We start from the raw sequence: 14,905 nt of genomic DNA on the forward strand, positions 1-14,905 counted from the left end.
CAGATGAGGCATTTAGACATGCACGGCCTGTCTTTTCATAGCTGTTTATGGAATTCATACCTGTGCCTGAGATCCGAAGTATTGCCGGTTCCCCGGCCCGGCTGATAAGCTATCGCTGAAATCTGGGGTCAACCCCTCATACCCCTCGTCCGTTCCTGTCTTTCTTTTACGTCTTTCTTTTATTTCCGATTAAGGGCACAGCGATATAGAATGCATCTTCGACCCGATCACGCCGTACGGGACCTCCCAACCCTCCACGCCTTCATCCGCGCCCACCCTCTCGGCGTGATAACAACCTCCCTCCCATCGGACAACTTTCCCACACTGCAATGCAGCCATATCCCCTGGGTCCTGGACTCAGAACAGAAAGCCCAGAATGGATCGAATGGAAACAGTGAAACTCCATCACTCGGCGTACTACGCGGCCATATTGCCCGCGCAAACCCACAAAGCAAAGCCATGATCGAAGCCGTCGCCCAGTCCCAACCCGACACAACGGGACACGTTCTCCCCGGTGAAGTCTTGATAGTATTCACCAGCCCCATCGACCATTATATCACACCGAACTTCTACACCGAATCCAAACCCGCCACCGGCAAGGTTGCTCCGACATGGAATTACGCCGCGGTCCAAGTCTACGGCCGCGCGACGATATACCACGATTCGAAAGACGAGGCTACGGGCGAATACTTGCATCGGCAGTTATCAGACCTCACTGTACTAGGCGAGCAAGGCGTTATGGGTTACGGGGACGGCGCCAAGACGGCGCCGTGGAAGATCGCCGATGCGCCGAAAGAGTACATCGCGACGCTCAAGAAAAATATTGTTGGTATGCGGATTGAGATTACTCGTATCGAGGGTCGGTTCAAGGTTAGTCAGGAACGCCCGGTGAATGACCGTGGTGGGGTTATTGAGGGTTTAGAGAAAATGGAGACTGGACGGGCAAGAGATATGGCCGAGTACGTGAGAAGCGGTGTTATGTCCCCGAACCGAGAGTTTTAGGCTGCTGCATAGTGGGAGCTAAATAGCTCAGAAAGAGAGTGACGGTACACGTTGTGATGATGTAGACCTCGGTTGGATAAATGCATGTATAGACTCTTACCTAGGACCATTTCTGCAGCTCGGGAATTCCGAGGGGTGCACAGGCTGCAGGAGGTAGGAACGTGGAATACACCCTGAAGAACTCAATCAGAGTTCGGGAGCCTTGATCAGGAAATGTCCGTATCCAAAACAGTAGTGTGGGTGGTCGATCGAGGGGATCCTAGTTCAGTAGTGTAGAGTAAGCACCCCGCCGGCGCTCAGGTGTTCCCTTTCATCTCTCAGGGTTTCATCGCGTCCCAATCTGGAAGTATGCGGTGCATTGGTCTCGAGACTGCCGAACGCGGGGTTCTGCATGATTCTGCAGGAAACGGTGGCGGAGTGGACAGAGCATAATCTAGCATGCGGCAGGCACCGGCCCCGTGATGAGGAAGGGCGTCGACTTTCCGGACTGGTAACTAGTATACAGGGGTTGTATCCCAAATGATCGTTTCGGAACTGCAAGCGACAACCCTAACACGGAGGAAGAGCGAAAGGGGAAATATCCCCTTTCTTCTAGGCCCGCGGTATATATTAAGGGTATTAAGTACTTTGGGTGGGCCAACTCAAGCACGGTGACGATGAAATAAACACGATTGAAGCAGAGTAAAACCAGAGGGCCCCAAGGCCAATGATTAAAGCCAAAGGCTAGAGTCAAGTAAATAGAGCGCGGGAGCCAGAGCCAGGGCCAGAGCCAGTTAGAAAAAACTCCGGCGGGACAGGCTTTCTCCGCATTTCCCTCCACATCTCCAGGGTCGTGCCGACACTAGAGGATCGGCTCTCTTATTTCCCTGTTTCCCTCGTCTTCCTCCTTTCTTCATGCCTTTCATGCCTTTCACCTAGATGCGCGATGTCTCGTCCGCAGGTCAGCATCAACCGTCTCATGCCCCGCCGCGCGACGGTCGAACCGCGCGAGGCAATGAACTGCAAGTCTTGTCGCAAGAGAAAGGTCGGTAGTCCTCAATTCGATCGCATTCACCCGGCTAAACTCTCCAGATCAAATGCAACCGTCTGCGCCCCAGTTGCGAGGCCTGCAAGATCTTCCAATGTCCCTGCGTCTACGGTGAGTTCCGTTCCCCTCATTTGCCGATCACATCGCCTGATGGTCTCCGCAGATGCGGTCCCCAAAAAACGCGGCCCCAAAACAGACGTGTTGGAGGCTTTATTGAAACGCGTCGATGGACTTGAGAAAAGACTCCACGATGAGAAAAACCCTATCTCGCCCACTTCCCCGGATTCCAATCCCGAAGATATCCCGCTCAGCAGTCAAAGTGCCCGTCGCAACACTATAGACGCCGCCACATATAATCAATACACTCCCTCAGACTCGCGACCGGCGCCTTCGAATCCGTCATCACAAAAGACGGAGACTTACACAAAGCCGACCGGCCGTGGCTCGTCATATGCTCTGTCGCAGCCGTCACCGAAGCAGAATGGTATCTTGTCGGATATGCTGCTTAATGCATACTTTGCGCGATTACATGGCAAGCCATTCTTCATCCTGGATGAGCAGAGCACTCGACAGCGCCATCAATTGAGTCAACTACCTGCGTGCTTGTCTATGGCCATTTCGGCCATGACGCTCAGGTATATCTTCGGTCGGGAGTCACGTATGATATGGATCACTAATTCACGACAGATATACTTACTCGGTCGGCCAGCCGGATCACCCATTGCGCATGGGTCTAGATGCTGCTTTGCAAGCGCGACAGATGGTTGATGTCGATAATCCGACGGTGGAGGGCTTGCAGACCCTGCTACTACTGTCACAGGCTTACTTTGCCTATGGGTTGGGGAAGAAAGCGTATATGGTATTCTGTAAGACCCGCACGTTTCATGCACAGTTCGAATGCTAACAGTTGCCAGCAAACTGCGTGGCCATGGCGGTGGCATTAGACCTGTTTCGCGAAGTACCATCTAAGATTAATATGTCGCCCGCCGAGCGCGAGATGAGGCGCCGCCTATTCTGGTCCGTATATCTTATGGACCGATTCATCACCTGTGGATCTCGCCGTCCGTGTCTCATCTCCGACCATTCAATTGTTTTGCGCTTGCCGTCTTGGTCGCCACATGCTGCGGGCCTCAGCGTGGATGGTGAGCTTTTCCACGTTGGGCCCAACATTCAATATTCTGCAGACTCCCGGCGCAAGTCTCCCAGTGCGGCATCATTGCTCATCGATATCACCCGGATCCTCGGGGTCACTAATCGGTACTTGGCTGCCGGGGGCGTCAAGGGCGACTCACATTTCCCCTGGCATGCACTTTCGAACCTCTCGAAAATTCGACAGGAGTTGGACATTTGGGCAGCGGGGACGCAGGACGTCTTTGCATCCATTGAAGTTATGTTCAGTCACCCAGAGCACACGACATTGCTTCTCAGCAAATTGATCTATCATCTGGTGCACTGTCTGCTCTATCGTCCATTCCTACCTATCGACCTTGCGGAGCTGCGGGGCACCGGTCAGCACCAGTCATGGCAGATCGATGCTACCAATTTGTGCTTTTCGCATTCCAATGCAATTGCAGAACTTGTTGAGCTGGGCAGAAACTCTCCTCTCGTTGAGTGGCCTGCATTCGTCGGCTATTGTGTGTGTACAGCTGGTACTGTACACGTCCACGGCGTGCATTACAAAGGCCGCGAAGGCGAGGTATTCTCATCCAGTGGTGAGTTCCTAACTCGCGAGATGCACCAACTGGCCTGGTTGCGCAATGTCTGGGCGGGTGTGCAGCATCAGCGTGAGCTGCTCCAGTCGATCTACACTTGCCACGCTGAGCTGGTGCGTAACCTTGCCAGCAGCCCGATGCGGTTCTCGCCTGTTTTCCATCTCGAGGATTTCTTAGACCGTTATCCTGGCTTGGCGGTGGATGGAGAGCATGTCCGTCTGGTTGACACAGGGGACGATTTGGTATCAAAGTACATTTCCACTCCCGGATATACCATCCCACGCCAACTAACATCGATAACAGTGCCAGCTTTGTCGATCGACACGACCAATACTACCAACGCCCGATGGCACCACCACCATACCAAAATCCATGGTTCTTCTCCGACACCCGTCCAACACCATCATCCTTAGCAACCCAACCTGAACCCGAACGACGCAACTCACATTCCTCATTCACCAAACGACACCGCCAGGCATCATCCTCCTCAGCTCTCCACTTCCACCAACCCCCTAATAACCATCCACAACCTTCCCCGTCCCTCTCCACCATCTTCCCCCAAACCACGGAAGATAACATCCACAGCGCCTTCTCCCCTTCAGCCTTTCTAACTGACCCATCCCTAAACATCGCTCCAACGCCCTCCTCAAACCCCCAATACGCCACCTTCCCCTTCGACACATTCCACAATCTAAATGGAAACCATGGCCCTGGGAATGCACTGACGCCAGGCGCTCAGTCCCAAACTAGTGGCTCGCACACTGCGGCTAGTGAAACAGGCTCTCTGGAGAAAGATCCTTTCCTCAGTTTGTTGGAGCAGCTTGCGGAGAATGAGAACTCGCAGGTTGGGCCTAGTGAGTTGGATTTCTTTTTGAACGTGGAAGAAAAGGTCGGGAATGGGGAGATGTAATGGGGTGAAGATGCCCAAGTGTGGTGTTTATGTATATATTAATGGAGAAGTGTTGAGGGCTGTCAATAGGCCGTTTGGGCCTAGGTTCTGTTTGATGTTGGCGATTCGATACCCAAAATATTCTCCAGGTTTTTCTTGGAATATTTTTACTCTTTGAACTACTTCCTTGTAAGATGAATGCCGAAGTTACCGTAAGATTCCCATTTCGATAATCTCTCAACTTTTTCCCCCAAGGTTGTAAATATAAGAGATATGAGCAAACTACAAAAAAGGTTCAAGATTCAATGCAAGTATGTTCTTTATAACCATAAACAAAAGAAAAAAGGCTTATTTACAATGTCCTCATATGATGCCGTATCCAATATTTTTTCACAAGCTTCTCACCACTTACAGTCTCGACACACTAGCCGGAGCATTAGCGGCACAGCAAGAAGACGAGAATGCATTCGTGCTCTGTGTATCAACACAGATGGCACTGGGGGGCACCCAAAGACCGGGGTTCTTCTCAAAGAAGTTCGACGCGCGCAGCATGATGCTGACCGGCTCCGCGGGCATAATGGGGAAGTCCTCCGTGCGCGGGAAATGCGTCAGACCGAACTGCAGATAGCAGACAATATCGGTGTTGTCGATGTTCTCGTTGCGGTTGGCCCAGTCCAGGATTGTGGAGTTGTGGGGGTGGTTCTCTTCGCCGGTGGATTGGCAGACGTAGTCACCTGCAGGGAAGAGCTCGTAGTCCTTGTACGGCGTTACCCAGAGAGGCTTGCGGGCGAATGCGGCGCGGTTGTAGACTGTGCTGCCGGGCTTGGCGAGGAGGGGTGGGCAGGAGTTGTTGAGGATCTTGTAGCCAACGGGCTTCTTGGCGATCTTGTTAAGGCGGTTGGGGTTGATGATGTCCCAGGAGCGGTTGGTCTCGTAGCAGTAGTCTGCGGCGCCCTCGAGGGAGGTGCGGAGCGGGGTCTTCTTGCTGAGGAAGGCATTGCCATAGGGGTTCTCTGGGGAGCCAACGGCGGCGTCGGCGGAGACCGCGTCGGACTGGACGACGGAGTTGTTGGTGCCGTCGATCTCGGGGTCGATGCGCAGGGAGAAGAGGTGCTGGTGGTTGTGGGCGGTGATCTGGGGAGCGACTTCGGTACCGTAGGGAGCGGCAGTCTCGGTGGGGTGCATGCAGTAGGTGTTCAGCATGCCGGTGAGCTTGATCTCGAGCTTGTAGGTGCCGTCCAGGGTGAAGGTGTGGTAGAAGCCGTACTCGTAGTTGGCGGCGGTGATGATTTGTGAGATGATGAGCTTGCGGTCACGGGCTGAGATCACGGTGCCGTCGCGGTAGTCGGTGTGCTTGTACAAGAGGCCGTTGTCCTCTTCGTGGATGCAGATGGCGTTCTTGATCACGGCGGCTTCACCATTTCCGGTCGACATCACTCCGTCCATGTAGTGAATGGCGCCCTTGCAGTCACAGCCCAGCTTCAGGGAGTTGGTCATCAGACCTGTGCCGTACTCGCCGACATCGAAGGCGTGCTTCTTGTGGTGAGGCTTCTCGGGGCAGCCGTAAGGGACAACCATCTCCACGACGGAGACACGGTTGAAGAGGGTGCGCTCGCGGTCCTCGTACATGTCGTGGGAGCGGACGTCGGAGATGACGATACCCTCGCGATAGTTGAAACCGATGTGCATCTTGTAGTTGGCCCAGGACAGCTCGTTGCCGCGGATCTTGAAGGAAACACCCTCGGGCTGGGTGATATCAATGGGCTTCAGGCGGTCGTGGTTGTACTTGTCGCTGATGAAGTCGGGGAGATAGTTGTGCTCCTTGAGAGGCACGGCAGTGCGCTCGCCATTCACGTAGCGAACATCGACGCTGAGGACCTCCTCTTTCTCGGTATCGGCCACCACGGTGAAGTCCAGAGGGTGGGCGTACTGGTTGTCGAAATCGGAGGTACGGTAGTAGGCCAGACCCTGCTGGAGACGGCGGTCGTAGCCCCAGCGCTCGTCAATGCCGATGGCCCAGGCATCGAGGAAAACCTTGGACATGTCGGTGATGCCGATCTCCTTGCAAGCACGGATAACGCGGGCATCTGCGCGGGCAATGCGCTCCATAACATCCAAGTCCTCGAGAGTGAGGGTAGGCATGACATTGCTGACCTCGTTCCACTCCTCGACCTTCTTGGACTTCAAGTTGACAACGACCTCGGCGATCTTCTGAGTCTCGCGCTCAATAATAATCGCAAAAGCGCGGCGGTCCGGAGTAGGGATCAGACCCTGCTTGAAGGCCTGGTACTCGGCCTTTCGGGGCTCCCGCAGAGTAAGGCAGTTGAACTTGATAGTCCTGGGGGCAGCATGTTGGCGGATGAGCGCAGCAGCCTCTGGGATTTCCTTGATGGAAAGCTGGTCTATGATAAAGTCAGTGGTTGTAAAAAGAAAAGAAAAAAAGGCGTGCAGATCGTACCGAGCGGGTGGGGAGTTCCCTGCGGGAGCATGGCAGTCGCAGCAACGCTGTCATAGTCTCCCTCCCGGAAAATTGTGTAACCCGGGATGGTTGTGGTATCAGGGGCAGATGCCATGGTGTAGGAAGGTGAAGATGAATTTGGAGTTAACGGTCTGAATAACTTCGTCCCAGCGGGCCTTATATAGCTGATTTCCACAATCTTTCAAGAAGATAGAACACGCATGTACCTGCCCGATCGGGCAGTCGGGATGTCTGGTTCACAGAACTTCGCCTTCACGACTGTTCCCGAGCCCACTCGCGGTGGGCTCTCTTCCCCATACCTTATTCAGGCGAAAGCCTGGAGAAGCTCGTTACGACTTACGTTTTGGTTATTTTGTACTTTCCTATGCCATAATATTTTTTGCGTAACTGTCTTATAGCGGGCGTTGTAGCCAATCGCACCCGTGTGATACCCCGGCTCCGATGCCATACCCCAGGTGACTCCTATCGGGCAGGTTGACCCTACGGACCTATCGTGGTTGACCCCGTGCAATGCCATGCCAGGTGTCAAAGACACAAGCTTATCTTTTCGCGGGGAAACCACGTGATGGCCGTGGAGGCGATGGAGGCTGTTGCCACTCCTTGTCCTCGGTAAGGGTAAGCACTCGCGTGCATTGGATATGTTGAACCAGGGTATCACGGAAGTCAATAGACGCTGGCTCGCCAACTCCGGACTCTTGTCGGCGTCACTGAGATCTATCGCTATCTCGTGCTATCTCGTATCGTGTTATCGGCCCGTCGAGTGGGCTGGACCTCCCGGATCCAGTTTAGCGCCCCGAACCCGACTTCTCCACGAAACTTCGAGCCTCGACCCGATCTTCTGGAGATGCCGTGTGGGTCCGTGGGTTATCGCTTGTTCTCCATCTCATCTGCCTTCTCTTTTGGGCAAGTCGTGCCGAACCCACCTTTATCGTAGTTGCAGCTTAAGAGCTGCCCGTCTTCAAATGTACTTATCGCATGTTCTTTCCTGGGTTAGATCTCGATCACACGGATTCTAAACACATCATGTCTTCATTATCTGTTCAGTTGACTGCTCCCAACGGCCGTGTTTGGACGCAGCCTACCGGCCTCTTCATCAACAACCAATGGGTGAAGTCGTCCACCGGCGACAAGATCGCCAGTATCAACCCCTCGTATGTTCAGATAATTACATTTTCAAGAATAACTTGCTAACTACTATAAAGTACTGCCAGAGAAATCACCTCCGTCCATGCTGCTTCCGCGCAGGATGTTGATACCGCCGTCAAGGCAGCTCGTGCCGCCCTCAACGACCCCAGTTGGCGCGATCTGCCCGGAACCGAGCGCGGCAAACTGATGAACAAACTGGCTCAACTCATCGAGGACAACCGTGAGACCCTGGCTACCATTGAGACCTGCGACAACGGAAAGCCCTACACCGTTTCCCGCGACGATGACTTGACCGAGACGGCCGAGACCATCCGATACTACAGTGGATATGCGGACAAGATCTTTGGTCAGGTCATTGGCACCACCCCCGACAAGTTCGCCTACACCGTGCGCGAGCCCGTGGGCGTCTGCGGTCAGATTATCCCGTAAGTACTTCCTTCGAAGATATGCATCGACCGGGTAACTAACGACTTTCTTATTTAGATGGAACTTCCCTCTCTCCATGGCCGCATGGAAGCTCGGTCCTGCTCTGGCCTGTGGCAACACCGTGGTGCTCAAGCCCGCCGAGCAAACCCCTCTATCCATCCTATTCCTCGCAAACCTGATCGTGGAAGCTGGCTTCCCTCCAGGTGTCGTGAACATCATCAACGGCCACGGCTCCGTCGCCGGCGCCGCTCTTGCCTCCCACATGGACGTCGACAAGATCGCCTTCACCGGCAGCACCGCCACCGCCAAGCACATCATGAAGATGGCCAGCAACAACCTGAAGAACATCACCCTCGAAACCGGCGGCAAGTCCCCTCTGGTCGTTTTCAATGACGCCGACCTCGACCTGGCCGTCGAATGGGCTCACATCGGTATCATGTACAATCAGGGCCAAATCTGTACCGCCACTTCCCGTATCCTAGTCCAGGACGAGATCTACGATAAATTTGTCGAGGCGTTCAAGAAGCAGATTAAGAACGTTTCTATCGTCGGTGATCCCTTCGATGAGAAGACTTTCCAAGGTCCCCAGGTGACGCAGGCCCAGTACGAGCGTATCATGTCCTACGTGGATGTGGGCAAGTCCGAGAAGGCCACTCTTGCTTATGGTGGTAAGCCTTTCAAGGGCGTCGGTGACGGAAAGGGCTTCTTCTTCGAGCCCACCGTTTTCACTGATGTGACCCCCAACATGCGCATTTACCAGGAAGAGGTCTTCGGTCCTTTTGCCGTGATCTCTCGCTTCAAGAAGGAGGAGGACGCCGTGCAAATGGCTAATGATTCTACATACGGTCTTGGAAGTGCTGTGTTTACTACCAACTTGACTCGTGCTCACCGTGTTGCCAAGCAGATCCAGGCGGGTATGGTGTGGATCAACTCTAGCAATGACAGTGATTGGCGCATTCCTTTCGGTGGTGTCAAGCAGAGCGGTATCGGTCGGGAACTGGGTGAAGCTGGTTTGGACGCGTATTCCGCGGTCAAGGCTATTCATGTTAACATGAAGTCGAAGCTTTAAGCGGTTACCGTGAGTTTAAAATTTGTACAGTCTACTAGATATCAAAATGCATTCGTTTCTTTGAGATTCTTGTTTCTAACAGGCATATCCCATACTTTTAAACGCAATTCTAATCTAGCCTTCCCTTTCTCGGTTATTGTTTATACCTCGAGAAACTTTCAAGCATCTGAATGCAGTTGTATTTCAGTGATGAGCTCTACAGCGAGGAAGAAATTTCATAATAGTGGTGTTTCAAAAATCAAACGCTAAGTTGCATAACCGCAGCCCTGTCTATGTCCAGTCTAGGCCTTTTATGTACTTGTTGTCTATATACAGTAAATTTCACTTTCACATTCTTTCACTTCCCACCAGATATCCAACTTCCACCAAACCTCATCTACCCCACAATATTCTCGCCTCATTGAATATGAGGCAGAATCAATTGAGTCCCTCAATTATCCTCCTTCTTCGGCTCAGGAGGAACGGTGGGATCGTTTGCCACTTCTTCCTGAGCCAGAATCACCTGGGCCATCGCAGCCTCCTCGGTATTCAAATAAGTCCTCCTGCCCTGAATAGCCCAGAATCCCAAAGCAATCACAAGCATCACTCCAAATACAGCAATGGCGTAGTTCATGTTACTACCCGACGGATTGGGACTGCTCGGGAAGAAGAAAAATATCGTAGTGATAACGCAGTAGACCACGGAGACCCAGTTTGCAGGAGCACCGATCTTTCCAAGGTTGAACTCTCCTCCCGCGGGAAGCTTGTCGCGGCCGACCATAAGCACTGTGATGATTGGCAGGCCGTACGAGATGGTCAGGGCGATGGTGCTGACACTCAGAATGGCGTTCAGGACCGTTTCGGCAAAAAGGAATAGAATTCCGACCAGCGCGATGATGATCCCCTGGAACCAAAGGGCACGCACGGGTGCCTTCCAGTATGGGTTGACTTGGGACAGGTATCGGCTGAATGGCAGACCACCGTCGCGGGCGAACCCCCAGGTGAGTCGGGATGCAGTGGTGAGGATACTGACGCTCTGACCGAGTCCATTTGCGATGAACATAGCCATGAGAACGGCAGCACCAGTCTGACCCACGGTCTCTTGACAGAGCGTCATGAAAGGCAGGCCACTGGGCGAGTTGATAACGCTATTTACCTGCTGAATGCAGAAAAGACACACCAGCATCAAGATAAAACCACTGACTGCCCCAGAGATGACCGCAAGGTAGATGACCTTGGGAGCATTCTTCCGCGGGGCAGGAATCTCTTCAACCATGTGGATGACTGCGTCAAATGCGGTCAATCCATAGGCAGCCTGCACCAGACCGATAAACCAGACGACACCGTCCGGCCATCCAGTCTGGTTAATCCACTTGCCAAAGGCAAAGGAAGGAGGCTGGAATGAGAGACCCGATTTGGTTCCAACGGAAATAAGGAGAGCCAAAGAAAAGACGAAGAACAGGCCGAAGAACCAGACACCCACGAAGTTGTTCAACCAGGGCAGGAATGACTCTCTGCGGCATCCGACAACGTTGACCAGTGTCAGGAGAAAGACACATCCGATGTAGACGACAAATTCAAGCCATCCAGTTGAAGCCCCCTGCCAGTCTGGAGCGAACATGACTTTCATGCCCAGCGTAAAGTTGGTCATGAAGGCAACCTGCGACGCCGCGAGCGTCCACCAGCCAAAGACGTTGATCCAGGCACACATGTATGATGTGAATCGCCCCCAACGGGAGTTCCAGAGTCTGTAAATCCAATACGCCTGACCTAGAGCCGTGGGCATGCTACTGCAAATCTCCCCCAGGGAGATGGCCACGCATGTGTTGCAGAATAACACCAAGCAAAGACCCCAGAGGATAGAAATGGGGCCGCCGTCGATGAGACCATCCGATAGATCTTGTGCAAAGGTGGACCATGTTCCTAGCACGCAGAAGGCCATGGCTAACATGCTCCAGATGTTGAACTTGCGCGCCAGGCTTTGGTCATGGCCAAAGGCAGCGAGGTCATGAGCATCTTGATCATTCTGGTCGGTCGGTTTCAGTGTCGTATCGGTTTCCACGTCCATAACTTGTTGAGTATGTTTTTGCAAATTTGCTGAGTGATATCAGGATTCGAACGGGCTCATTTCCGAGTTGTAGGTGGAGGGTATCTAGTACACGACCAAGACCCAGGAGCGCACTCGTGCTTCTATCAATGGATTGGGAATGACAGGCCCCAGCCTACTCCGCGGTTTTTGCATTTTTTTCTGGGGTTCCCCACGCCGAGAATGTGTGGGTGTCGAGGGGTAAGCTACTCGTGGACACCGAGACTGGCCCACATGGACCAGAGCCTGGAATCCTCTTGACGAAAGAGAGTGACATTTCTACAGACGTTTTGCCGTCACCATCTCCACTAGCGCCCGCTGTAGGCAGTAAATTCCTCTTCTGGGAGGTAGATGCGGGCTTGAGCAGGTGCCTTCTCGTGCATGAAATCATCTGCCGCGCGATCGACTAGCTTAATGGATCATGAACCCGACTCGGTTGCCTTTCATGGCACACTACGAACTGCAACACCCGAATCCATGACACACCGGGGCGCATCTGGGGTCCTCGGATTCCCGAAGTGGCAACGCTCGGTGCATTGCAGCAACGCGACAGGTTGGCGGTGCCGAACCGTCCACCTGGATCTTAGGTATCTCGGTTTTCACGATTTAAAGTTGTAACCAAATCGTGTTTCCCCAGGGGCAAAAAGATTCTCATCTCCGGTCTGAAATGTCATTGTCATGGTGGGCCCTGGCGGATAGCGCTTGCTTGTACCTGCCCGAAACGTTCGCGGAGGCGAAAGGTGCCGAACGCGCCACCGTGGGGGTAGGCAGGGGCCGAAGGGGGAGGCCGAACACGGACCGACTCTTTTATATGTCCCTTCGCCTGTTATGCGAGGGAATTTGAGAGCGAAATAGATTCAAGGAGCTTGCAGCTTGGCCCGGAAGGCACTCCCTTTAGAGGCTTAGAGCGCGCTATTTATTCAGTCGTGAGAACATTGTTTGGCCAATCAGATCCCGTAGATCTCGGGGGTGCGACATTTGCGACATTTGCCTACACATATAACTGTGCGATGGGCGAACACGGCACTTTTCACGTTAATTTCTTTTTTCCTTGCTCTTCGTGATGGCCTCCTCGAGTAACAAACACAAAGACACTTCCTCTCGCCACCGTTCTCATAAAGGCTGCTGGACATGCAAGAGGAAACGAATCCAATGTGACGAAACTCGGCCCGGCTGCCGAAGATGTACCGAGCGAGGGCTCACCTGCGAAGGCTATGAAATCCGTCTTCGTTGGGGCGCTGGAATTGCATCGCGAGGTCGCTTCAGCGGCGCTGAGAAACCCACCAAAGAATCTATACCACCTCCCTCAAAGCGAAGATGGGATCTTCGAACCAAAGGAGAACACAGAGAAGAAGGGGATGGACAGGGCCAACCCGTTCTACTTCTTGGACAATCTGCCGAAGGTATTACATCCAACTCAAATTAATTATTTTCATTACGAAGCTAACGCCATACAGTCCAATCACTGAATCTACTCAACCAACCAGTCAATGCGCGACCGACAGTCAATATCCTCAATACTCCATACGGGCAGGACCCAAATGAGTATATCAGTATTATTAAACACTTCGAGCTCCCGGTATCGGTGGCAATTGCAAGGGAGCGAGCTGAGATCTTTAACGAGAACCAAATGTCGCAGAGGGAAGGCATGTCGGGAAGGGCGATCATAGCTTAAATATGAGCTACATTTGACATACCAATCATGTTTGTTTTAGCTTTGGACGTTTATGAATAATGAGGCATTTTCGAAAGTTTATTCGTAAAACTGGTTCTGCTGCATCGTAAATCCCTCAAAACTTGTAGATCAACACCCGGCTCTGTCGTCATCTTGCATTTGGAGCTTGCGGGCTACGTTGAGTTACAATACATAGAATGGAGAATGGGATGGCTTTGATGAAGGTGGCTCGGGTCACGAGACTGCGGTCGTATAGCGAGCCCAGCGTTGAAGAATCCACAGAGAGGATTATGGGTATCCCCTCTGGAACACTGGAAATCTCACCAGGCAACACATTTCGGACTTTTATGCTCCATATTTCTTTATTTTAGATCGTGCCTTGAACGTATTCAAATAAGAAGCAATTTGAAAGACTCTTTCTGGCCTTGGGAACCTCTTCTCATAAGCACTCCCAACCCATAACATCCCCGCTTCAATCCCAATCTGACCATCTACAGGCTCTAGATACTCTTAACCAGCTGAGAAAAAGGTAGCCAGGTCAAGTCCCAGTGGTGGGAATTTACCCCAGTCTCGAAATCCCACGACGCAGCTGTAATAAATAGTTAGTCAGGGATCTTGCGATAAGATGGTTAGCACACAGCTTTTCTCTCTAAGTACAGGATGAATCGAGATCAGTTTCACCAAAATATTCTCTTTGATTTGCCAAAACAGCATTCATGAAAAACAACGTCGTGGCTGAATAATTAGACTTCATCAGTCTAAAAATAACAGACGTCTCCCGAGACCAGAAGGGAAAGAAAGCTTTCAAAGATCAAGTCATAGTAACTAGTGGCTTTCATGTCAGCTTCAGAATCCTTTTAGTAAATTTAAGGTTGCTTGCTATTTCTTCCCAAGGGAAGTTGAGTGGGAGCGGGTTACTTATCTTCGGTGTGAGCGGCATTGGCCCAGACAGTCCAGCGCCTGATAAAAAGTAGCGCCATGCCACATCGTGGTTTCTACAGTCTGACAACAGATATAATCAAAAGCCACAAATTTGTTACTCATTCTGCACGTTCTATCTTGCTCATGTGGCCACTATGACCTCTCAGACCACCATATCGGTCTCTAGGTAGGTAGGCGGTCGAATAGGAGCTGATACCGTGGGTCATAAATTTTTGATTACATCTGTTGTCGGGCTGTATGGCCAGATTCTATTAAGTCATGCATGATCCAGTGAAGAACTCAGATAAGCTACGTGCATTCGTCATATCGTATATCCTCTGGTCGGCTTGATGCGCCGCCCAAAGAACCCGACTGATTGGCCACTCGCACTTTTCCGCAATCATCCCTGTCCGGGCATAAGATAATATATGCCTAAATGATAAACTGGAAGATCGAAATGGATAATGTACTCCGCGCTAGCCGTTGCCCAGGAC

The 14,905-nt window shown here is 52.3% G+C and overlaps 6 protein-coding genes across 6 annotated transcripts; 4 read left to right on the forward strand and 2 right to left on the reverse strand.

Moving 5' to 3' along the window:
• Positions 1–210: 210 nt before the first annotated feature.
• Positions 211–1,002, forward strand: N7498_010091 (FMN-binding negative transcriptional regulator; the record flags this gene model as incomplete). Its single annotated transcript, XM_058457147.1, has 1 exon — positions 211–1,002. One exon carries the CDS (start codon positions 211–213, stop codon positions 1,000–1,002), a length of 792 nt encoding a protein of 263 aa, XP_058304046.1.
• Positions 1,003–1,927: 925 nt separating this feature from the next.
• N7498_010092 (transcription factor domain-containing protein) lies at positions 1,928–4,651 on the forward strand (the record flags this gene model as incomplete). Its single annotated transcript, XM_058457148.1, has 6 exons — positions 1,928–2,026; positions 2,074–2,140; positions 2,193–2,664; positions 2,717–2,895; positions 2,944–3,991; positions 4,045–4,651. The coding sequence occupies 6 exons, from the start codon at positions 1,928–1,930 to the stop codon at positions 4,649–4,651; spliced, it is 2,472 nt and encodes an 823-aa protein (XP_058304047.1).
• Positions 4,652–5,038: 387 nt separating this feature from the next.
• On the reverse strand, positions 5,039–7,203 carry N7498_010093 (peroxisomal copper amine oxidase; the record flags this gene model as incomplete). The annotated part of the gene is made up of 2 exons (XM_058457149.1): positions 5,039–7,032; positions 7,089–7,203. 2 exons carry the CDS (start codon positions 7,201–7,203, stop codon positions 5,039–5,041), a joined length of 2,109 nt encoding a protein of 702 aa, XP_058304048.1.
• A 929-nt stretch (positions 7,204–8,132) lies between these two features.
• N7498_010094 (uncharacterized protein) lies at positions 8,133–9,750 on the forward strand (the record flags this gene model as incomplete). Its single annotated transcript, XM_058457150.1, has 3 exons — positions 8,133–8,260; positions 8,312–8,680; positions 8,739–9,750. 3 exons carry the CDS (start codon positions 8,133–8,135, stop codon positions 9,748–9,750), a joined length of 1,509 nt encoding a protein of 502 aa, XP_058304049.1.
• A 430-nt stretch (positions 9,751–10,180) lies between these two features.
• Positions 10,181–11,797, reverse strand: N7498_010095 (uncharacterized protein; the record flags this gene model as incomplete). The annotated part of the gene is made up of 1 exon (XM_058457151.1): positions 10,181–11,797. The coding sequence occupies one exon, from the start codon at positions 11,795–11,797 to the stop codon at positions 10,181–10,183; it is 1,617 nt and encodes a 538-aa protein (XP_058304050.1).
• A 685-nt stretch (positions 11,798–12,482) lies between these two features.
• On the forward strand, positions 12,483–13,284 carry N7498_010096 (uncharacterized protein; the record flags this gene model as incomplete). The annotated part of the gene is made up of 3 exons (XM_058457152.1): positions 12,483–12,578; positions 12,907–13,218; positions 13,273–13,284. 3 exons carry the CDS (start codon positions 12,483–12,485, stop codon positions 13,282–13,284), a joined length of 420 nt encoding a protein of 139 aa, XP_058304051.1.
• Positions 13,285–14,905: the final 1,621 nt, after the last annotated feature.

Source organism: Penicillium cinerascens, assembly GCF_028974065.1.
Source record: "Penicillium cinerascens strain IBT 15544 chromosome Unknown scaffold_4_segment0_segment1, whole genome shotgun sequence".
Classification (NCBI taxonomy): domain Eukaryota; kingdom Fungi; phylum Ascomycota; class Eurotiomycetes; order Eurotiales; family Aspergillaceae; genus Penicillium; species Penicillium cinerascens.